This window comes from Mirounga leonina, unplaced genomic scaffold, assembly GCF_011800145.1.
Source record: "Mirounga leonina isolate KUSES-001 unplaced genomic scaffold, KU_Mleo_1.0 Mir_125, whole genome shotgun sequence".
Taxonomy (NCBI): Eukaryota; Metazoa; Chordata; class Mammalia; order Carnivora; family Phocidae; genus Mirounga; species Mirounga leonina.
Genome location: NW_023270305.1, coordinates 1,223,041 through 1,247,699, shown reverse-complemented (window position 1 = coordinate 1,247,699; position 24,659 = coordinate 1,223,041). Strand labels below are relative to the sequence as shown.

General features: G+C 34.1%; 1 protein-coding gene across 9 annotated transcripts in view; it reads left to right on the top strand.

The window, feature by feature from the left end:
- ROCK2 (Rho associated coiled-coil containing protein kinase 2) overlaps positions 1-24,659 on the top strand; it is a 144,205-nt gene that overhangs the window by 95,453 nt on the left and 24,093 nt on the right. For all 9 annotated transcript variants that reach the window (XM_035000594.1, XM_035000598.1, XM_035000595.1 and 6 more), the window contains exons 6-20: positions 1,906-2,050; positions 4,420-4,558; positions 6,692-6,783; positions 7,583-7,742; positions 9,276-9,336; positions 9,935-9,946; positions 11,242-11,321; positions 11,482-11,530; positions 12,129-12,264; positions 12,367-12,458; positions 12,714-12,960; positions 13,350-13,456; positions 15,987-16,146; positions 18,870-19,030; positions 19,420-19,604. In XM_035000594.1, coding sequence (XP_034856485.1) covers positions 1,906-2,050; positions 4,420-4,558; positions 6,692-6,783; positions 7,583-7,742; positions 9,276-9,336; positions 9,935-9,946; positions 11,242-11,321; positions 11,482-11,530; positions 12,129-12,264; positions 12,367-12,458; positions 12,714-12,960; positions 13,350-13,456; positions 15,987-16,146; positions 18,870-19,030; positions 19,420-19,604 — 1,826 coding nt within the window. The remainder of the gene's footprint in view (positions 1-1,905; positions 2,051-4,419; positions 4,559-6,691; positions 6,784-7,582; positions 7,743-9,275; positions 9,337-9,934; positions 9,947-11,241; positions 11,322-11,481; positions 11,531-12,128; positions 12,265-12,366; positions 12,459-12,713; positions 12,961-13,349; positions 13,457-15,986; positions 16,147-18,869; positions 19,031-19,419; positions 19,605-24,659) is intronic.

Here is a 24,659-nt window from a genome sequence, read left to right as displayed (position 1 = left end):
TTTCTTTCTTTCTTTCTTTCTTTCTTTCTTTCTTTCTTTCTTTCTTTTCTTTTCTTTTCTTTTCTTTCTTTTTCTTTCTTTCTTGATTTTATTTATTTATTTAGAGAGAGAGCATGAGCAGGGGGAGGGGCAGAGAGAGAGAGAGAATCCCAGGCAGACTCTGTGCTGAGTGTGGAACCCACACAGGGCTCAATCTCAGGAACCCGAGACCATGACCTGAGCCAAAATCAAGAGTAAGAGGCTTAACTGACTGAGCCACCCAGGCGCCCCTTCACTACATTTCCTGAATATGCTTTATATAAAGTCATTCTTGTTCCTTTATTTTTGCTTTTTTTTTCTTTCTAAATTGTCATACCTCTTTCTCCTTCTTAAAGCCTAACTTGTCCCATCCTTTACAGCCTAACTTTATGCCAGTTATTTTTTTATCTTATCCTTTCCTCTCCCCCTAAACCTTTGAATGCTAAATAATTTTTCTTCTAATGGCATTTTTTTGGTGTGTGTGTCCAGTTAGGTTTTAGCTGTTGAGTCTCACAGGATTCATTTTTTTAAAGTCTAATTTCTGTGGATACATGTGAAATGAGTTTTGTTTACTCTAACAAGTCTCTTAATGTTTCCTCTAACAGCAGTATAGAGAGTCCATGATAAAAATATACCCTGCCTTTTAAAGTTAGGCACTGTTGTTTTTCATCTTTTATCCTAAGTACTAATCCATACAAATTATTGCCCTCGTAATTTGCTCAATTATATTCAGAACTTTTATTAATTTATATTCAAACTAAAATGACTTCTATTCTCTATTTGCTATAAACTTGGGGAAGTAAAATCATTGAGTTATTGTTGCTAATTTGAAGAATGAAAAGATTGTTTTCAAAATTAATTTCCCATGATTAACATATATTTTATTGCACTTAAATACGTTTACATAAATCATATTTACAAAATACATGGAACTTCCTTTTTCCAAGGTGTTCATAATACTTAGTATTTTGGGAATTTATATTAGCTTCCTTATGAGGAATGTGGATGACATACTCTTTACCTGGCAGGTAAAGGAAATGGAGGGCATTTAAATTAATCTATAGACTTTGCAAGTTTGCATAGAGCTGGAGGTGAACGAATATTATTTAGCATTATACTGTTATGGTGATTTAATTTTACAGCACACACACACATACATGGTACAAAACACACATGCATACATATATTTACAATGGTTCTTGTCCTTGTCAGAAAGACATCAGATAGAGATTGTCTTATTACCCACCGAAACTAAAGACAGATAAAGATAAAGGTGTTTTTTATCATTTTGCCACATATCTTGATGCCACAGCTCCATATTTCTAAATACGCAGCTTGGTGGTGTAGCTTTCAAGTTGTTAAGATCTTTTAATTTAAACATTTGATTTCCTCCATTTTTTCTTAATACATTAAGAACTGTTTCTTTATCCAGCCTCCAAACTAGGCTCTTTGTAATCTTAATTATTGCAGTTTCTTTTGAAAACACCAAAGTTTCCTTTCTCTCTCATTCTTTTCCCCAGGTCACTGCCTTAAGATCACATTTTGTACTTCCCTTGTAACTACTTAGTAGTGTAAGAAAGAGAAACAAAAGATGTTGATTTGCTTGGGATTCCCATGGAGTTTACCACTTTTTCCTTCTTGCATTGATGGAGCCTCCTGTATTTTAGAGTTGAAAAGTTATCCTTGATTTCCTGTAATCTGGACACTTGTAGGCATTTCATAATACTTTTATCTCCTGTCCTCCCAAAGCTGTATCAGCAATGAAGTTCTGTTGGGTAGCAATTTGTAGCCACTATATATATATATGTAGTAATAAATGAATTAGTTGCATTTATGTGTGTATGTTTTTACATGCAACTGTTTTTCTTTATCTCTGCTCTTTACCAGACAGGCATGGTGCATTGTGATACGGCAGTTGGAACACCTGATTATATTTCACCTGAGGTTCTCAAATCACAAGGGGGTGATGGTTACTATGGGCGAGAATGTGATTGGTGGTCTGTGGGTGTTTTCCTTTTTGAGATGCTGGTGGGTAAGTAAATATTTTAACTTGTCTTTTTTTCAAAACCAATCTCATAACACTAGTTTTAAGTCAAGAATTTGAAAATCTAAGGAAATTAATTATGTCCTGTGGAAGAAGTGGGATTTTTAAAAACTTTAAATCAGTTGTATCAGATATGACAGATTATTAATTGGAAAATTAAAACCAAATTGTACTGGCACAGTGATTTAGTGGAATATAAAAGGAATCGAAAGTATATTTCTAGGAAATAATCCTTCAGTGGGCCTTTTTGTGTGAAGAAAATGTTAGAACAAGAAACAAGTTTACAGCTGCCATGGGCCTCTAGTCTAAGATTTTCTTGATCAGTAGTATTTGTTGTGAATATTTTAAGTATAAGGCTGTTAATATTTGTCCCAATAATAGAGAACTAAAGTATTCTTTAGTTTGTTTACATAAATACGTAATTGATTTTTGTCGACTATGTTTCTTCTGTTTATTACTTATATTTACATATGGTTTTAATTCTAGTAAAGTAAATCATAGTTATTGACCATTTGATTATCAATAAAAATATTTTATAATATTTCATTCTCAGAAAACTCAGAGGCAAATCTAATAATTTCTTTCACTTTGACCAAGTCAAAATTTGAAAGGCTCCGGTGTTTCAAAACTTTTCTTTACATCATAGATTTCATTCTTAAGATTTCCCATTCCTAAGTACTGGGGTCACAAAAATATTTTCTGGCTAAGGAAGCCAATGACTGAATCATCTGGCTTGGGGATGAGGGCAGATACAGCTAAATCTATTTTCTGAGGCGAGTGTGATAAGGCTAATAACATTATATGAAACAACTTTAAAGTTGAAAATATATTTTTAGAAATTGGAGAATTTATTTTCTAGAGGATGACCCTAAAAAAAATTAGTGGTGGAAAATCTGTAAAATCTGTATGATTATTATGATTATTGCTTAAAAAAAATCAGAACATTTTGGCAAATCTCAAATTTAAATAATAGTCATGGAATGTTTTTGTGGCATAAATTGCCTTCTTTTGATGACCATTTTGTGTATGTAGTATTGATCTTGCTATGCTTTAAACTCATGTCATAGTATGACCTAAGTTGTTCAGGGCCTTTGTTTATGTAGTGCATCTCTTTACATGCAGGGTACGTTCCCAGATAGCTGTCCATTCTCCCCACCTCTGGCCCAATCTGATGATACATTAGGTGCATCTTGTATTCTTTTTAAAGTGGAATTATTCTATCATTTGCCTAGACTCTCCTAGGGATTTAGAAAATAACAGTTTGGAGAAAGTCACATAGCTCCTGTGAAGGGACCATTTAAATACCTGCTACTGTTTTCAACCCATGAGTTGAATTTAATGACTTTGAATGACACCGATTTACAGTATTCTGAGCTTACTCAGGTGCTCGCCTAGGTTGGTTAGCACTGGACTTTTAAAGGACTCTACTGTAATTAAAAATGGCACTAGAAAAATCTTGAGTTCAAAGCACCCCTTTGCCCTCTTTGAAAACAAAAACTACCTGAATACCTCCTTTTGAAATTTTGGATTGTCTGATTTGGGAAAGTCTGGTTTGTACTAAGGTGACTTATAGTTGAGTCATACTGGCAGGGCCTTTAGTTCTTGTGGCTTTAGATGAGTACTGGCCAAAATGGTGCCTTCAACTTTTTCTGTCTTTACACTCCAGTGCCTCTTTAGCATAACCGTTAGTCTGCAAGAACACTGCACTGGGAGACCATTTCTGCCATTTTCAATTCTAGCTATGTGTCATCTTAAGCAAATCTTTGCATGTGAAATAATAGGGCTGGTCTAACTCTTAGAGCTGCACTGTCCAGTTTATCATGATGAAAATGGTTTATGTCTGCACAGTCCAGTATGGTGAGCACTGGCCACATTGAGCTCTTGAAATGTGGCTAGTGTGACTAGGGAACTGAAATTTTTATTTTATTTAATTTTAATTAATTTAGATTTAAATTTAATTAAACTTTAAATTTTAATTGAACTTAAATGTGGCTAGTGGCTACGGTATTGTATAACACAGCCCTAGAGAGTAATCTCAAAAAAGACTGATCCAGCTCAAGCATTGGAGGACTCTGATCGATCTGACCCTACTTAGTAATCTTCCCCATTGTAAAAACAATATCAAATTCTAGAGTCAGCGTTGATTTTATTTTGCTTTTAAGAGTTGATGGTACATTGGTGTGGTTCAAATTTAAATATGTCCTTGGTATGTGCTGGTGTGTTTCGACTGAGACACATAGATCAGTTATTCTTCCATGCATGTGACGAATTTAAACTTAACATATTTAAGTAATAGATGAAAAGTGTTTGATTTGTATTCTCTGTTACACTCAGTGTCTTCTTTCTTGGAATTTTAGGGGATACTCCATTTTATGCAGATTCACTTGTAGGAACATATAGCAAAATTATGGATCATAAAAACTCACTCTGTTTCCCTGAAGATGCAGAAATTTCTAAACATGCGAAGAATCTCATTTGTGCCTTCTTAACAGATAGGTAATATACGTTGAATTTCTTTGTAGAGAGCCCTTAACTTTTAAGTTTGTAGAAATGAAAGCATAGCTTTTATTTACATATGAAATCTCTCATTCTCTTTATCCAAATTGCTTTTAATTCTGGGTTAGCCTTTTCCTACCGTTAGGCCTGGTGTTGGGTTACTCTCGTCATTATGTGTGTGCAACCCCATTGTAATCTAACTCTAACCTTACCTTCATGTCTAAAAAGAAAAAATAGAACTTGGTAAGATAATGCATTTGAGAGAAATAAAACTTGTATTATTCACATTTTATCCTTTGAAGTGATTAAGCCATCTGACTCTTCTTGTACAACTTTTGAGAGAAGAGTGTTTTGTGCAGATACATACTTGACAGGTTATAATCTCAAAAACTATTTGTATTTGACTTGGGAGCGCCTCCTTCCCAGCCCTTTTTTATTTGCGTTTGAAAAGAGTAAGTCTGCCCTAGAAATTCTGTGTTTCTTAAAACAAAGTAGGTGAACAATGCTGTGAAACCTATCTCAAAAAGGGAAGATAGAAAACTCTTTGGAGTTTCTTCCTTGGCCTTTCTATTCAGTTCTTTTGGATTTGTGATAAGAGTCAGCCTGTCAAAGGACCAACCTTTATAGGGGAGTGCATGCACCATAGTCCAAACTTTACTCACCAGCATTATGATCTTAGGGAAATAACTTTACTTTTTGGGGAAATTTTACTTATCCATAAACAGTGGGATCAGATCAGATTGATAACTGAGGGCATTTCTAGCTCGAAAGTGCTATGCTTTCTCAGCAAACCATATTGTTTGTTAACCATTTGCTGTTACAAGCAGTACTACAGTGACAGTCCTCATACATTTTTATCTTGCATACATTCTGTAGGATAAAATTTTAAAGGTGGAATTTTAGGATACACACTTTAAAATTGATTTGGTGTTACAAAATTGACCCCCAGAATAGTCACAGCAGGGTATATTTCCATTGATGATACTTTCCTCATTCTCATCAAACCGAATATCATGAATTTTTTCCATCTGAAGCAAGAAAAGTTACTGCTATTTTTTCTCATTAGAGAGGTTAATCATTTTAATATGTTTATCAATTATAAGATTTGTTAATTATCTGATTAACAGACAATCCATGCTGATAAACTTAGAACAAATCCTGTATGTTTGATTTGGGACTAGATGGGTTGATGAGGATGACCATAATTTGTGCTGAAAGATAAAATATAAAATAGGACATAGCACATGTTAATGAAAGATTTGCCTTAGCAATTTATTGGGGTGGGGGGAGGTGGTGTAGTCTAAGGAATGATTGCAGGTAGAGAAAGAGATTTGGAAAAGAATTTAATGCCATCATTGTGGCTAGCAGTACTTCCCTATAAAGTTTACAGGTTTTTCTGTTTATATTAAACATGGCTCCAGGGGCATATAAAAAAAAAGATGTTTTTTATTTCCATAAAATCTTCATTGAAAACTCAAAGGGTCAAAGAATGGAATTGTTAATATTGTTTTTCTTGTATTCAGAATGATTATTTTAATATAAATGTAGAGATATAATTTATGAGACTAAAGATTGATAGTTTCTAACAATATGTGAGTTCTTTTTAAGAAGAGATTTTTTTTTAAATTTTGATTTAATTTTGATTTTTTTAAAGATTTTTAAAAATTTATTAGAACACATGAGCGGGAAGGGGGAAGGACTGAGGCAGAAGAAGAAGGAGAGAATCTCAAGCAGACTCTGCTACATTTTTATTAGAGAGGCTTCGAATAACTCTTCTGTGTCTGAAGTTAAACCTGTCCATTTTACATCCTGGAGTTGGTCATGCAGTTTTGGCACACACAGATGAATATTTTTATTTGAAAGTCTCATGTGTACTTTTGTTTGATACAAACTACAGATGGAAATACATTTCCCTTTCCATGGCATTTACTATACTTTATAGTCCTTTTAATCTAGAGAGATCATATATTGTAAAATTGGCATTGCTTGTTTTTGAAAAACATTTAAGCCGAAACTTTTAATAAAGATACCTCAAAGTCATTTGTGATCCTTATTTTGATCCTAGGCAAGATAAGAATTAATTTATTTTTTTTGTAATCTTTTTATAATACAATCTTGAACTGCATTGTTTAGGGAGGTACGACTTGGGAGAAATGGGGTAGAAGAAATCAAACAGCATCCTTTCTTTAAGAATGATCAATGGAATTGGGATAACATAAGAGAGAGTAAGTCAGTAAATTTAAATATTTCCATTCCATCGTATTTTAAATCTCAGAAATTGATTCCTCTTTTGAATTAGTAATCATGTTTGATACACTTAATGCTAACTAATTTTAAATTGAGAGGTTTCATTTCAAATTTGTTCTGTGGCAATATCTATAACTAAATGTTCCTCAACACCTTAAACTAATTTGTATTCATTAAAAATATTTCTTAATACTTTTATAATAAACAGATTTCTTATTTTGTCAAGTTTCTTTATGGATCTCAGAAATTTTCAGAATGGGGGAAATAGCCCTTAATTTGAATGTGTTTGAATTAATAAATCAGTAATTAATTATTTATATAGACTGTACTTTGGTGAATACTAGAATAAGCATAGTAATTCATTTTAACTTTATGTGTATTTGACAATCCATTTTAAGAGTAAGAAATGTTTTACTTAAAGAATGTAAAAAGCCACAGACTAAAGAATGTGTGTGCAAGTTGCTGCCGCTTGCAATTTTAATACCTAGAATAATATCATATTGCTTTCCTTGTTTAATTGATTTATCTGTACTTAAACCTGCTCTAATGTAGTAATAAAATACTTAGTAGAATTTTAATTTTTGAAATGATAGAATGTAAAACATGTTACCAAAATTTTCTATAGTAAATCATAATGTTACTGAATATATATTATTAATGTATAATGTATTGGCATTAATATATATTACTAATATGTAATTGATATAAAACGAAATCTGGGTGGTTAATATATATTTTGATTATGAAGAAAATAATCTATTTCTTTCCTTTTAACAGCGGCGGCTCCTGTAGTACCTGAGCTCAGCAGTGACATCGACAGCAGCAATTTTGATGACATCGAAGATGATAAAGGAGATGTAGAAACCTTCCCGATTCCTAAAGCTTTTGTGGGAAATCAGCTACCTTTTATAGGATTTACCTACTATAGAGAAAATTTGTATGTGATTTGTTTGTTAGATTTTTATTGCTTTCAGGATTTAGCTGTAAAGAGTTATCTTATTATGAGAGTCTGGATTACAGAAGATAAAGTGTTAATTTGTTTGAAACTTTTGAGTTTTTTAAAAAGGACTATTGAAAGTTATTTTTCATTAAGTTCCATTATTTCTGAATGTTATTCAGGTACAGATGTATGCAAGGTACTGTTCTATATTCTTTGGGGGATAGAGAGTAAGACTACGTTTGAAGGAGCTTATCAACTAATAAGGGATATAAGAGAATAATATAGTCATAGTAAAGGATAGATGTGATATTTGCCTTAAGAAAGGTACCAAAATATCTGAGATGGTTCAGGAGAAAAATAAAAGTCACATCTCTGGGGGTGAGGTAAGAAGTCAGGTAAGACCTCAGGGAGGGGAAGCATTTGTGAAGCTAAGAAAAGGTTTTGAGTGGCCAAGATGTAGGGAGGTTAGTGAGAGTTGTGGGGAGATGAACAATGAAAGCAAAAGTGTGGCATGTTAGTACACATTGGGAGCAGAGAGTAGTGTGGTCCAGTAGGGCTCAAACACAAGGTGCATATTACTGTATTATATTCATTTGGAGGACCTAATGAGACTTTGAGTTTCTTGCCTGTGATCCCTCCATGTAGCATAGAGTCTGGCACAAGGCCAATAAATACTGGTTGACTGCAGTGAGTATTGGGTATAAAGATTAAAAATTATGTTGGAGTTGAAGTTCAGAGGAAGAATAAAGCAGCAGATGATTGTTGTGTGCTATACTGAGGGACTTTTGACTTTGACAGGCAGTGAGGAGTGAGGCATTGTAGACATTTGAGAAACATATGTTTGAGAAACTTTTGGTACTTCCATATATGTAATGGTAGGGGTGACCAAACATTTTGGTTTGCTCAGGACTGAGGGGCTTCCTAGGATATGGCAAGGAACTTCAATGCTGAAACTAAGAAAATCCCCAGCAAACTAGGATGAGTTGACCACCCTGCTAACGATAGTATTCTAAAAACTATTGTAATGCTCACTAAAATGAGGATATGAGTGCCTGGATAAACCCAAGCATATTTATAGGCAGTGGGAGAGGACCCAGTTAAACAGAGAAATTGACAGTTAAGTAGAAGTGATGATTTATGTATTAAGACCTGGGAATCAAGAGATGTAATCTTTGAGAAGGAGGAGAGATGTTTCTTTCTAGAAGATTTCTAGATAAAATAGTTACAGGAACTCAAAATGAGATGAAGAGGGGCAAATGTACATGTAGCACATGTAGTGACTCCAGTCTCAACAACATTAAAGACTGGAACATCCAATAATGGGGAGGGGGACAAAAAAAAGTGCAGCATTTTAAATTATTGAGAATGATAAATATCTAGATGGGAAAATGTTGCTTCATTTAAAATATGTTGAAGTGATCAGAAAGAGAAATTTTCGTGGCTGGAATTTAATTCTGATAATAATTTGGGGGTATTAGAAACTGGATTAATATGACTTGCAAAGGATTTATTTCCTGCCTTTCCTTCTAGGTTATTAAGTGACTCTTCATCTTGTAGAGAAAATGATTCATTACAATCAAGGAAAAATGAAGTATGTATAGATTTTTAACTCTATTTTAGTCACATGTTCACCTAATTTAGTAATATCCATGTGTTTAAAAAGTTCATATGATGCTCCTTTTTGAATCATTAGATGGCATTCTCTGTTGTAATACGGTTGAAAGAACATTGAAATGATTCATTTATTTGACAGGTATTGTGTAAGATACAGTGGCTAGTAAAAAGATGAATTATACATGGCTTTAGGCTTAGTTTTAGTAGCAAAAGTGATAGAATAGGTTTATAAGCAACTATAATATCAGAAAATTTTATAATAGTACTATAAAAGAGTATAGATAATAAGGTATAAGGGTACAGAAATAGTGGAGGAAGTAATATTTTGAGTGTTTAGGAATGATTCGGATAAAGGGTGATTTTATCAAACTTATAATTTGTGGCCTCTAATTTCTGTGTACAAAAGTAAATCATATACACACATACACATTAATGAGGATGCTAAACATTTTTTTCCTTAAAATTTACAGAAAGTAAAAAAGTTGGTTAGATAATTCTGGTATGATTTATCTTAGGAATTTTATAAAGCCTACAAGCATTGTAAATTTCTGTGTTTTCTGTTTTGTTTTAAATAGGAAAGCCAAGAGGTATGTTGATGTCACATATGTTGAAAAACTGAAAAAGTGCATCACTCTAGCAGTGTTTTGATAGAGCCATTTTCCACCTAGCATTTGGAGTAGTACATCTGCCTGAGAGAGACGTTCCCAACCTTTTTTTACCAAGTATTTCTTTCCTTATTACCCTTAATGGATCTATTGTTTAAATATGTATTAATGTAATTTTCTTAGTTTTATTTATCAAGAATATAAAGCTGATTAACATGTGAAAACTAGTGTGATCAAATTATACTAATGCAATAGCAGCCGAAAGCAGCTAAACTTGACTCGTTCATTGGCCTGTATATTCTTATTAGGGAAAAATAATAGTTTTGCTTAAGATTTACATTTAAGAAACCATGGGGAACCTAATCACTAGAAGGAATAACGGAAAGAACATTGGCCTTGGAATCTAATAGATTTGGATTGATTTTTGGCACAGCCACTTATTAGCTAAGCCATCTTGGCCCAGTTGTTCACCTTCTTTATTGAGTAGATACAACACTACTGTATTCTTAGGGTTGTTAGGGTTAATGAGACAACATTTGTCAAGTGCCTGCCGCTGTACTTAAGGCACAAAAGGAACTCAAAAAGTTAAATCCTTTATGAAGAAGGTAATGCTCCAAAAATGGATTATTTAATACTTTCTGTGATTTTAGTTTCTTTAAAGACCAACATATCTGGCCTAGAATAAGATGTAAAGAATGGCAAGGAAATGACTTATAATCAATTAGCTATCATTCATTGGAGAGTTATTGATTATAACTCTTTATAGTACTGTTCCTGGCACGGTGTAGGAAGATATAAAGAAGAGCTTAAATTCTTATTTTTTAGAGCAGTAATACATTTTTGAGCAAGTTCAAATATTCCAAGTATTTGTTTCAGATATAGACCTTTTCATCTTATAAGTACACATTGTGACAGTATCTTTGTATAAATAATCTGTGGAAGAACAGTGGAGGATATCAGAGGATATCCTTTATTCATAGTGACCGAGAGACTTGGTGTCATAGAAGAATTCTGCCACGTTTAGAGCTTCTCACTCATATGTTTACGTGGTGTGGACATGTACATGTTTGCATACATGTGTAGTGTGACAGAGAGCAAGAGTTGGAGAATTTTTTTCCTGTCAGTAAAAGTCACATTAAGAAAGTACAGAAACTTTATGTACCATTATAGATGAGGTTATATTCAGCTCAGAAAACAGCTTGTCATTGTTTTCTTTAAGCCTTTTATATTTTAAGTGTGACCAAACTTTATAATTATAGTTTCTTGTTTCCTGACAGATTCAGAAAAAATTATACACATTAGAAGAACACCTTAGCACTGAAATACAAGCCAAAGAGGAACTAGAGCAAAAGTGCAAGTATGTTTTGTGGATAGTTAAATGTTGTATTTTAAAATTTAAGTTTAAACATGTTATTAAAAATGAAGAGTTACAAAGTAATTATTTGATTATTTTTAAATTTATTTATTTTTATTATGAATTAGAGATTTTACTTACTGTTTCTTTTGAAATTCTTTAGATCTGTTAATACTCGCCTTGAGAAAGTAGCAAAGGAACTAGAAGAAGAGGTAAAGTTGCTCCATGCTTTTAATTTACATTTTTGTCCACTAAAAGTTTTGATGCCTGACTTACCTGCAGATTTCTCTTAGAACCGTATTAATACATATCTTGATTTATAGTCAGACCTACCTTCTAGCATTGGTGAACAAAACTAAAAGTACAGGAAAACCATGATGATAGACTTCATTTTGTTATGTTTTTGCAAATTTGACTTATTTAGTATGTGTAGATATTGCAAGTAAAAAAAATTTGCTTTTGTATTAATTACTTGGCTTAACAACAGAAAGTAACCATTGTTTCTTACTTTAAATTTCTGTTCATAACATTTTAGATCCATAGTTTATATCAAGTGAAGATGGTTCAGTGGTAATGGAATGTTTCAGAAAGTTTGACTTTCAGTAGTGAATAATGAACACTGTGGTCTTGATAATTTAAGAGAGGTGTGCTATTTTGAAAATGATGGAAAATATTATTGTGAGTTTTAACAAAACAGCAGTTATAGCTTGTTTTTAAAGGTGTCTTTTATCTGCTTGAAATACTGAAATATTCTTTTCTTTGATTTTTATGCATACTTTCCTTTGGTAATAACTTTAAGCATTATTTCAGATTACTTTAAGGAAAAATGTGGAATCAGCATTAAGACAATTAGAAAGAGAGAAGGCACTTCTTCAACACAAAAATGCAGAATATCAGCGGAAAGCTGATCACGAAGCAGACAAGAAGCGAAATTTGGAAAATGATGGTTTGTGGTGTAGAATATTAAATACTTACCAAGAAAAAAATTAAGTGTGTATGTATGTATGTGTTGTGTTGAAGCTTGCCACTGAAATGCTTTTTATCATAGTTAACAGTTTAAAGGATCAACTTGAAGATTTGAAAAAAAGAAATCAGAACTCCCAAATATCCACTGAGAAAGTGAATCAGCTCCAGAGACAAGTAGGTTGATCTCAGTTGTAGTAAGGATATTGAATTTTCTTAATGATAACTTAATAATACTACTTTTAGTTGGCAATGTTACAAAAAGGCCTTCTTTGCCTCTGATTTTAAAGGGAGATTTTAAAGGGAAATCATTAGGAAAATATTCTTAGTTTTTTTCTTATTTTAAATAGTTTGTAATGGGGGTCCTAAATGGAAGTATTTTCATTATATATGCCTGTGTTTGTTGTTGTTTGATTTTGAATGGAATAACAGCTAGATGAAACCAATGCTTTGCTGAGAACAGAATCTGATACTGCGGCCCGGTTAAGAAAAACCCAGGCAGAAAGTTCAAAACAGATTCAGCAGCTGGAATCTAACAATAGAGATCTTCAAGATAAAAATTGCCTGCTGGAGACTGCTAAGTTAAAACTTGAAAAGGAATTTATCAATCTTCAGTCAGTTCTAGAATCTGAAAGGAGGGACCGAACTCATGGATCCGAGATAATTAATGACTTACAAGGTATTAAAAGTAGCGATTACACTTGAATTCATCTTGGTGATTTGTATTTTGGAAATAACTTTAGATGATGGATACTGTGTTGGAGTAGCACATATCTGAATATACTACTCTGTTATGTGAAGTTAGGGTGTTGGAAATGCATTGATACAAACTTTTATGAATAGAAGGTTTACTTTAAAATAGTGTGAAATATTTTAGGTTGTCAAACCACCTCTCAAGGTGGTGGTTTGGGTTCCAGTTGACTTCACTATAAGGCACTCTACCAACACTTATAAAACTGCTCATAAATAATAGCTCCAAATTATGAGGTGACTTCTAAAATTTTTTACTCTTAATTTAATATGTATATACTTTGTGGGCTTATTGTTTTTAAAATTTTGCAATTTTAGGTAGAATATCTGGCCTAGAAGAAGATTTAAAGAATGGCAAAATCTTATTAGCAAAAGCAGAGATGGAGAAGAGACAACTACAGGAGAGACTTACTGATTTGGAAAAGGTAAAACATGTTCGGCTTTATATTTTTTAAGAAAATGACTATAGAATTTCAGATTGGAAAACTTACTTTAAAATAGGGAAATCAGGGGCAGCTGGGTAGCTCAGTTGGTTAAGTGGCTGCCTTTGGCTCAGGTCATGATCTCAAGGGTCCTGGGGTCGAGCCCCACATTGGGGGAGTCTGCTTTTCCCTCTCCCTCTCCCTCTGCTCGTTTGCTCTCTCTCAAATAAAATCTTAAAAAAAAAAATAAAATAAGAGAAATCACTATGCTTTCAGTGGATGTTTCTCCCTAGGGATCCAAGGAAAACTCAAATTTTGACTTATAACATGTCTTAAAAATGATAGAAAGTTATCATGGCTTTGGCATTTAGAAGTTTTTCTTTAAAAATACTATAAGCCAGGGATAATTTCTAGACTGTGCAGTTAATGTGGTATTTTTGTTCACTTATTTATTCATTCGTTTAAGTATTTAAATATGTCATCTGTGGTAGAAATATCAGGATGCAGTCCTTGCTTGCCTTTAACAGTCTCACAGTTGGGTGCCTGGCTGGCTCAAATGGTAGAGCATGTGACTCTTGATCTCAACATCATGAGTTCAAGTCCCATGTTGGTTGTGGGACCTACTTAAAAAAAAATTGATTAAAATAAGTCTCACAGTCTAATGAGTAGCTTCTAAAGTAATAATAAGGTACACAGATAATTCTAATGCAGCGTGGTAAATAGAATGCTAGAAGAATGAATAGGGTATATTGGATGCACAGAATAAAGCCCCAGTCTGACAGGGCAGGATTGGTTGGCAGGGTAAAGGCACATTCTGAGTTGGGGAAGACAGCATGAGCAAAGATACAGAGGATGGAAAATAGAAAAGGGATAGTTGGTTTATTTAATGCAAATTGTTCAGTATTCCTGGAGTACAGAGCAGGGGTCAACAAAGTTTAATCTTTTAAGGGAGAGATGATAAATATTTCAGGCTTTGAAGGCCATACGGTCTCCTTTGCATCTCAGGTCTGCTGCAGTACATAAAGGAATGGGTGTGGCTATATTCCAGTGAAATTTTACAGAAATAGACATCAGACCAAAATTGGCCTGAAGACAGCGGTATGGTCCTAGTGTTAAGTGTGAGGAACTCAGTGACCAGAATGAGGCTACAGAGCTAGGCATGAGCTAGATCATGTAAGATTTTGAATACTCTCTTAAACTTAGTTTCTTTAGGTAATGAACTAGCCACTGAAGGACTTTAAAGTGGATGCTCTTACTAGAGGTACATTTAAGATAGATCATTGTGTACCATGAAGAGAATAAATTTGACTGGGACAAGATAAGAGGTAGGGAGACTACTCAGAGGCTTTTTCAGTAATTCAGATAATGGAGAATTAACTAGTACAGTGGTTAAAAGGATGGAAAATAAGGATGAATCAGAAATATTTGGAGGAAGAATATTTGGCAGCACTTAGCGATTAATTAGATGAGGCATGTGTGTGGTACTTAATTAAGGATGAGTTCTAGGTTCCTACTTTGTGACAAGATATATAATGGTACCGCTAAATAAAAAAGAAAAAAGGAAAACAGCTCTTTTAGAAGAGACAATGACAAATCCATTTTAGTCCTAAGTTTGAGGTGCCTGTGAGTCAGCCAAATTAGGATGTTTACAAAGCAGTAAACTGTGTTCGTTGAAGCTAGAAATATTTGAGAGTCATTGGTACAGAAGTAGCTGAAGCCCTATGAATGAAAAAACCTATTTGGGAAGAGATTGTTTAGAACAGTGGTTTTTCAGGGCAGAGTAGATTACTCTGTTGGTGGATTGAAAAAATCATTTTCAATATTAAAGATTTATTTGAAAAACAAAAGAAATATCTACATTTATGGTACAAACTATAGAGAACAAAAAATTAGAAAATCTTTTTGAGAATATATAGGGAATTGACATCTATTGTTAGATTCCCAACTTAAAACAAGTCCCCAATGTGGAATATGAGAGGGTAGATGGTAGAGGATCCTGAAAATTTATCTTTAGATACAGCAAAGGGAAATAATAGATATGTTTTAAAAGTGAGAAATAATGATACAGGAATGGGGAGAAGCTTTGTGGCTGAAGAACACTACCTCCAGAGAACACCAACATTCAAGGAACAGCTGGGGGAAAACTTCATAAGTGACAGAAAAGATGAGAACAGAAAGCGGGGAGCTAAGTGAGTTCAGTGTCAGGTATGTCAAGGAAACAGTTTCAAGGGCAACAGTGAATCTAAATGAGATAAAGACTGAAAATTGTTTGTTGAATCTGATGTTGAGAATATCATTGGTTACTCTATTGAGATCAAAGGCCCTCAGTGCAGATCTCCAAACAGTAGAGTGGAGGGATGGGATATGGGTGCCATGGGAGGTGGATTCCATGGATCACTTTTATAAGAAGTTCGAGTGAAGAGAGGAGGAAAGGTACTGAACATTCTTAATCCTGTAAAAAACAACTTCATAAGTTTTTGAAATTGTGAGCCAGTCTTTTTTGTTGATAGTTCCTATTTTAAATCCTTAATAGGAAAAGAACAACATGGAAATAGATATGACATACCAACTAAAAGTTATACAGCAGAGCTTAGAACAAGAAGAAGCTGAGCATAAGGCTACAAAAGCACGGCTGGCAGATAAAAATAAGATTTATGAATCCATTGAAGAAGCAAAATCAGAAGCCATGAAAGGTATGCTTTTTTTCTAAGAGAGTTTTCCCACAGCCTTATACTAAGGATTGATTCTGTAGTCAACTCTTTGATTTTGAAAAATAATTTTTTACATTTTATTGTCAAATATTGGGAACTGGAGAGAAAAAAACATTAGGGAAGCTTTATATACATATCACTTTTTTCCTTTATGGCAACAATCATTTCTAAGATAGTAAGGCCCAAACACAAAATTACTCAACCAAATTTAAGGATCAGAGAGAAATTAATATTTCAGTGGTATCAATAGTAACAGGCATACAGAGCATGAAGTTCTAGATATATTCAGATTTGGAGGGATTTCCTCTTTTTGTAATATTTGGTTTGACATTTCACCAGTCAGTTTGTATAATAAAATTGTTGCCAGTTTATGTAAGATAAATGTTTTAAAAATAGTGGCTGACCTAACTAGAATATAAGCTCATTGAATATTTTGAACTCTGGCATGATGAAGATCCTAGCTAGATTTGGTCAAAGTCATCCACTACTAAGGAGTATAGGGTAAGATAACAGAGTTAACTTTTCCACAAGCCAGCATGTATCTTGGAATTGTCTTAGGATAATTTCTTGTTTTCCTAACTGACTGCTTATAATTATGATGGATTTGAAGTTCCAAAGGAAATTAATAAAATACTCTTGTGAAAAATTCATAGAACTCTTAAGCAGAACTTTTATTTCATACTGAAGCATAACATTTATGAATAACTTAGCAAAAAAATAGCTTTTCAATTATTGAATGTAATTAAAATTGGAGATTTTTTGGTTAAAATCAGTTTAGTTTAAGGCACTAATTAAGGATGTTAAGAGATTAAATGAGTGCTTTAGTTAGAAAAATCTAATTACAAGAGAGGAAGTTATTGGGTCGTGTTTCTCTGTCAGTGACTTAGAAGATAGAGTTGAACTTCTTTTGAGGTATAATTTAGGTGCAATAAAATGCAAGCACTTTTCGCATTGTAATACACACATGTAACCACCATTCAAAACAAGTTGTGGAATCTGTGTTTTCGTCACCTCAGTAAGTTCACTTGTACCCCTTTCTATTCTCTGTGCCCACATTAGGGTGATTTTTTAAAATGAGTACCTCTGTCCATGTCCGGGTCTAAAAGCCTTTGTTCTTTCTACTGCATGTCATGGCTTCCTTTGATTAAGAATATGGCTTACTAATGAATTACTAGTTATGTGACCTTGTCCATAGTTACCCTTTTTTTTCCCTTTCGTTCATTGTTTCCTCTAAAGAGACAATTAGAGTGTTAGGTTGTTGTGAAAACCAAGTGCAACGATGGGGGAAAGTACTTAGAAATATTAGCTGTTACTAGTAGAATGTGAAGAATAGTTTCATTTTTTTCACACTTTTGAAGACAGTTCATTAAAAATTGAAAATTCATAGGTTTATGTAACTATAATAAATGATAATCAGATATCAAGCATTAGGTACAAAAGAGCAGAGGAGCCCAATTGAATTTGAACAGATTTTCTAATACATCAAAAGGTAATTCTTTAATGGTAATAACTGGCATTTAATATGAAATCACTTGCTTAGAGATAGACTTTGCCTGCTCTTCACTTTAAGATTTAAAAAGGCTTTTAAGGGGCACCTGGGTGGCTCAGTCGGTTGTGTCTGCCTTCAGCCCCGCTTATGATCCTGGGGTCGTGGGATCAAGCCCTGTGTCCGGCTCCCTGCTTAGCAGGGAGTCTACTTCTTCCTCTGCCCCTCCCCCTGCTCATGTTCTCACTCTCTCTCAAATAAATAAATAAAATCTTAAAAAAAAATTAAAAAGCTTTTAAAAGCCTTTTCTGATTAATAAAACAAATTAAAAGTTTACTACAAATCATTTAGAAAATACAGGAAAGTATAAAGAAATAAAGATTAATCACAGTCTTACTAATCAGGAGGATATTTTGTATTTTTTCTGAAATATTTTATATACTGTTTTGCATTTTTTCTTTTAAAATAATACTGTGAACATTCTCATCAGGTCATTAAACATTCTCCTTGAATAGTGAGCACTTATCAAATGCTTGTCATATGCCAGGCAGCATTTAAGTGCCACACAAATATTAACTCAGAATCTTTTCATAACATCCCTGTGAGGGAGGATAGGTACTGTTAATCACCATTCTAGAGATGAGGAAATTGAACCTCAGAGAGGTTAATTAACTTGCCCAGGCAAATACTTAGGACATGTTAGAGTTAGGGTTTAACCTCAGGAAGTTTGGTCCCAGAGTCTTGTCCTTTATCATTTCCCGAAAATATAATTGTCATCCTCTGCCTAGTAATATGCTAATATGGAAAGAGCCATAGACATAAAAAATCTACCTGGAATGTTTAGGGTAAGAAGAGGAACACTGAGAGGCACAGAGTAGCAGGAAAATAAAATAAATATTTATTAAAAAGATTAAGACTCTTTTAGAACCATCACTGCAACCAGTGAATGCAGAATTATTTTACTTCCATTGGAATAGATGTAATATTGCAGTGTGGTAGGTTTTTCCACACTGCAAATGAAATAAATGCCTGAATTCCAAGCATGAAACTGTTGACATTTCAAACTCATTAAGAAGGGTGATGAAAATATTAAATTGGAAATTTAAAAAATGTTTTTAAGCTATCATCATTTACTATAATTTTTATAGCACTGTGTCATGCATTTTTGATATGCATATTTTGTTTGTGAACATGATTGTGTCCATTTTTGTGGCAATAGAAATGGAGAAAAAGCTCTCAGAGGAAAGGACGTTAAAGCAGAAAGTGGAGAACCTATTGCTGGAAGCTGAGAAGAGATGCTCTATATTTGACTGTGACCTCAAACAGTCACAGCAGAGAATCAATGAACTCCTTAAACAGAAAGATGTGCTAAATGAGGATGTGAGTATGAAGTTTACTAATAAGTAATAATAAACTGTGTAATAAATTCATAATCAACTTAGGTTTATCTGTAATGTGTAATGATAGTTTCATAATTTAAATTTTTTTCTTATAAAATAATATTCTGCAGCCTTTAATTTTACTGAATTTGGCTGATATGCTAAATAATGACACATAATTTAAAAATTTTTAAGTTATTTTTACTGTAAAGACCCATATTTTATTTAAAAAATAGGACATCAGAAATACATAAAAATATTTTCTCATGAAATGAATTAACTGCCTAAGGGCAAAGTCTGTTTTGCATGATCATATTTGCTGCAAGCTTCATTGATAAGAAAGATCAAATCATTACTTACATTTTACCAAGTAGACAATTTATTTTTTAGGTTAGAAATTTGACATTAAAAATAGAGCAGGAAACTCAGAAGCGCTGCCTTACACAAAATGACTTGAAGATGCAAACACAGCAAGTTAACACACTAAAAATGTCAGAAAAGCAGTTAAAACAAGAGAATAATCATCTCATGGAAATGAAAATGAGCTTGGAAAAGCAGAATGCTGAACTTCGAAAGTAAGTAAATTGTTTGAGACAAAGTTTTATTAATATGTAAAACTATCCACATGTAAATTATCTTAATTTTGATTTACCTGGGGATTTTCTTTTGATCATGTCATCATAGTCTTGACCACATTTGCCCTTTTTTTCTGTATAAGTAATGTGTTGAGTGCCACTGTTGTCCTTCAAGAAGATTATATTTGCTTCTCCAGTGATTGTTTACTACTTCTACCTTATTATGATAAAATGATAGAATGTTGCTGTTGGACTAGAAGAAACTGTCTGGGATTTTCACTTCATGCTCTTAAGATTCCTTCTCAGCACTGTTCTTCAAGCTTACTGTCCATGTGCTTTTTTTTTTTTTTAAGATTTTATTTATTTATTTGTGAGAGAGAGAATGAGAGAGAGCACATGAGAGGGGGGAGGGTCAGAGGGAGAAGCAGACTCCCCGCCAAGCAGGGAGCCCGATGCGGGACTCGATCCAGGGACTCCGGGATCATGACCTGAGCCGAAGGCAGTCGCTTAACCAACTGAGCCACCCAGGCGCCCTGTCCATGTGCTTTTTGTTTGTTCCTTCAGTTTCTGGGACTTGAACATGTTTGATTATTAAGCAAATATCATATAAATTTTTAAATCATTTTTTATGATACACTTTAGTATTCTATTTAATTTGCTTAGAAAATAGAAAACATAGTGTTAAAATCCTTTAAGGTGTACAGTAAATATACCATTAAAGTTTGTCCCATTCAGTCATTAATAGTATAAATACTTCTGAATCATGATCAAAGGTCATATTGGATCCCAGTTATTTGGAAAGAACATAGGTTTTGGATACAGATTGAGGTATGAATTCCAGTCCCGTTACTTACTAGCTGACCAACATCAGGCAAAATATTTAACCTCTCTGAGCCTTTTTTTTTTTTTTAAGATTTCTTTATTTATTTTAGAGAGAGAGTGAGAGAGCACGAGCAGGGTGGGGGCAGAGAATCCTCAAGCAGACTCCCCACTAAGCGCAGAGCCCAATGTGGGGCTCAGTCCCAGGACCCTGAGTTCATAACCTGAACTGAAATCAAGAGTAGGACACTTAACTGACTGAGCCATCCAGGTGCCCCCTTTTTGAGCCTTTTATCATAAAACCTACAAAAAGAGGCAGTAAGAGCTTCCTTGTTAGGCATTCTGTAAGGATAACAATGATATATTTATAGCATCTAGCACACAATAAACGGTAGGGGCCTTTACTAGTACAACTATTACTGTTAATACTACTATACTGCAGGGATGCCTCAGTGACTCAGTTAAGCATCTACCTTCAGCTCAGGTCATGATCCCAGGGTCCTAGGATCAAGTTCCACATCTTCTCCCTCTGCCTGCCACACCCCCTGCTTATGCACACTCTCTCTCTCTCTTTCTCATTCTGACAAATAAAATCTAAAAAGAAAAAACAACCCCAAAACTACTATACTACTGCGACTATTCCTCTCTTCTTATCATCATTGTTAATTGCTTGCTTTTTACAGACCTGTGACAGGTCAATAAGATTGACACTATTTAGGAAAGGATGAGCAAGCATTCTTATATTGACACTATCTAGGAAAGGATGATTTAAAAGATTTTGTTCTTTTTGCTGATCTGTTGCCTGGGTAAACCTAGACTCTTAAACTTGATGAGATTTCAACTTTTGAAAATTAGAACTAGAAACTTGAACAATATTTAGGTATCTTCATCTTTGTTTTTTTTTTCCCTATATATTAGCTTTATTCTTCTCTCTCATTTTAGACCTATTTTTTTCCATTTAACAGAAAACTTGGTCTTTAAAGAAGGACAAGCTCTAGAGATATATCTTATAGCTTCATTTATTTGGAGAGACTCTGATTTGACTTTTCTGGACCCCACTTTCAGAAAGTACCCTAAGTTCTGGGATGGAATTCATTGGCCCAGTTTTGGTCAAGAGTGCAAGCTGTGGACTCTTAAAACAACTTGACTAAATAGATATTCTCCATAGTATCTGTTCTAACCATAGTGGTTAGTGGTTATATGAATGTAAGAGCTGATTAAACATCTAGATTGTGTTTCCTCTCTTGATCTAATTACATTTTGCTTATATCAAATTTATAGTACTTACTATATATGCCCCTCGTTTTCTTTGTAAGTACACATGGATCTGTTGTTTCTTAATCCTTCAGTTCCCAATCCCCTTTCCCCCAAAGAACTCACATTTGTTGTCTTAACCACCTAGTACATTATAAGTTCACTGAATGGCAACCATCTCTTTTTCTGTTTTGTTCTCTCCAACCGCTAATTAATGTCTTGCACTTAGTACATTCTCAAATGTTGCATGAATGAATGCTTACCTGTAATGTGTAAGGCACTCATAGTCACTGTGGGAGATTCAAAGATGAATCAGGTACATTTCGTACCTTTAAGAATCTTAGTAGCATTTTATCAGAAGTTACTCCTTAGGGAGAGGTAAGATGGGTATGTAAGTAATTGGAATACCAGGATAAAATGATACATATGTGCAATGGGAATTTACATATGAAGTGCTATATGTAGGCTTGCATTTGAAAATGGTCAACATACATATCTTGTCTTCCTTCCAAGATTCCAATAAAACTTTAGTAAAGGAATTTTTTAAATGCATAAATCCATATCAAGAATTACGAGGGATTGGAAGACAAGAAGTTTCCTTAGTAAATGAGGTAGTGCAAGTGGAAACCTCACTAATGATGTACAGGGCAGAGGAAGCAGCAGCCAGGAGTATGTATGAAGTGAAGTATTAGTGAAGAAGAAAATGTTTCAGGGGCGCCTGGGGGGCTCAGTCGTTAAGCGTCTGCCTTCGGCTCAGGTCCTGATCCTGGGGTCCTGGGATCGAGCCCTGCATCAGGCTCCCTGCTCCGCAGGAAGCCTGCTTCTCCCTCTCCCACTCCCCTGCTTGTGTTCCTTCTCTCGCTGTCTCTCTCTCTCAAATAAATAAATAAAATCTTAAAAAAGAAAGAAAGAAAGGAAAGAAAGAAGGAAAGAAATTGGGCATACCCTTTGCAGATAATTAGAGCTGCTAGTATGGAGTGAGTTCTCATTTTGCCTTTTAGGGGTCCCCCTGCTTATGTGGCTTTTTAAACCTCTCATCTTAAACTGAAGTTTGCTAGGTAGAAAACCTCTTCCACATGCATAGAGATTAAAATTTCTATCATCTCCTTTGTAAGTGAATAACCAAGTATCACTATGCATTTGAGGATAGTGTGCAGTGTGAAAGAGAAAGACTATGATAAAGAAAAAGGGAACATATCCCCAGATGAAAAATATATCAAGGAAAGAAGAGAAATTAACAAAGAGAAGCACAAACCAAAAAAAAAGCCTGTTGGTAATAATTAAAATTGATCAAAAACTTGTAGGAGATACTGCTTCCATTAAACAAGAACCTGGCATAATGCAAAAAGGGCAGCCAGAATAGGAAGAGCTGTCAAAGGTTAAAAATGACTCATATACATTTATTAGGATGGTTCAAAGAAAAATTCAAAGAAATTTCGTCAGACATAGAACAAGAGGGAATGACATGGAAGATATGAGAGAAACAGATAAGACACAGAGACTGTCCCAGGAGTTGCAGCACCAAAAAAGTCTAGAGAAACTAAGTGGAGGAAGTTATTAAATAATAGGGGCATCTGGGTGGCTCAGTCGGTTAAGTGTCTGCCTTCAGCTCGGTCATGATCTTGGGGTCCTGGGATTGAGCCCCAGGTCAGGCTTCCTGCTCATTGGGGGGTCTGCTTCTCCTCCCTTTGACCTCCCCCTGCTCATGTTCTCACTCTCTCTCTTGCACTCTTTCTCTCTCAAATAAATACAATCTTAAAAAAAAAAGTTTCCTTTAGCTGAAAGAGAAGTCTTTATATTGAAAGGACTCAGAAGGAAATAAATGAGAAGAGACCCACATTTGGACATGTTCTCATGAAATTTCAAAAACAAGATAAAAGTTGGGAGTGTTGCAGTTCTCATCACAAACTGGGGTGGGGGGTTGTGGTTTGTGGTTGATGCAGTAGGAAGTGAGGCGTGGTTATGTGGCTGAGGCCAGTGATACAACTGTATTATAGGGGTTGGGGAGAGGTTAGGGATGGTAAGAGCTCACTTCCTATTTTGGCAGTGGAGGATTGGTAAATAGTATTTTCAATTTGTGTCCAGATTTAAATAAGCTGAGATGTGGAGGTAATTGTCAAAAGAACAGAACACAGAAGTGAAACAAGTAAATTCCTCTAGGGGAGTAGGATTAGGGTGTCTAGGGTGTGGATAAGGAGACTGCTACTTTTCTTTGTAATTTTTTTCTGTGGCATTCTGTAGTATTTAATTGCAACCATGTGCATATTATGTGGGTTTTTGTTTTTTTTTTTGAAAAATACTTTTCTTAAATACCTGATAAATATTGGGTTTTTAAAGTTACATATAAACGAATGATAGCAGCTTGTCAAGATCACAGTATTAAAAGTATACTGAGGTTTGCTGCAAGTGGGCTTAGCTGGTAATGACGAGATCATCTTAAAAATTGACCTTTTATATATTATTATTAGCATCTTCCACATTTTTGATTCAGAAAAATAAGAATCATCATTTTTAATAGTACATACCTTAATAATAAAATACAGATACAGCACAGACAAGTGATATTGAATGATAACTTCCTTTATATCGAGGTTTTAAGAACCAATAAGTAAACAAAGTGACCAAATTTTATTAAATAAGAATAAGAATAAAAGCCTTAAGCAATACACAGATTGAAAATAGTATGATTAAATCATTTGATCTGAGTCTTTCTTCCTGTATGTATTTTTAAATATCCAAGTGGCATTCAAATGTTTTCTCCCTATAAAATTCTCAGAACTATAATTAAAAAGAAAAAGTGTATGCTTCTCTTTATTTTTTATTTTTATTTTTTTAAAGATTTATTTGTTTATTTATTTATTTAAAGATCTTATTTATTTGAGAGAGAGAGGATGAGAGAACACAAGCAGGGCAGTGGCAGAAAGAGAGGGAAGCAGGCTCCCCGCTGACAGGGAGCCCAACCCAGGGCTCTAGCCCAGGTCC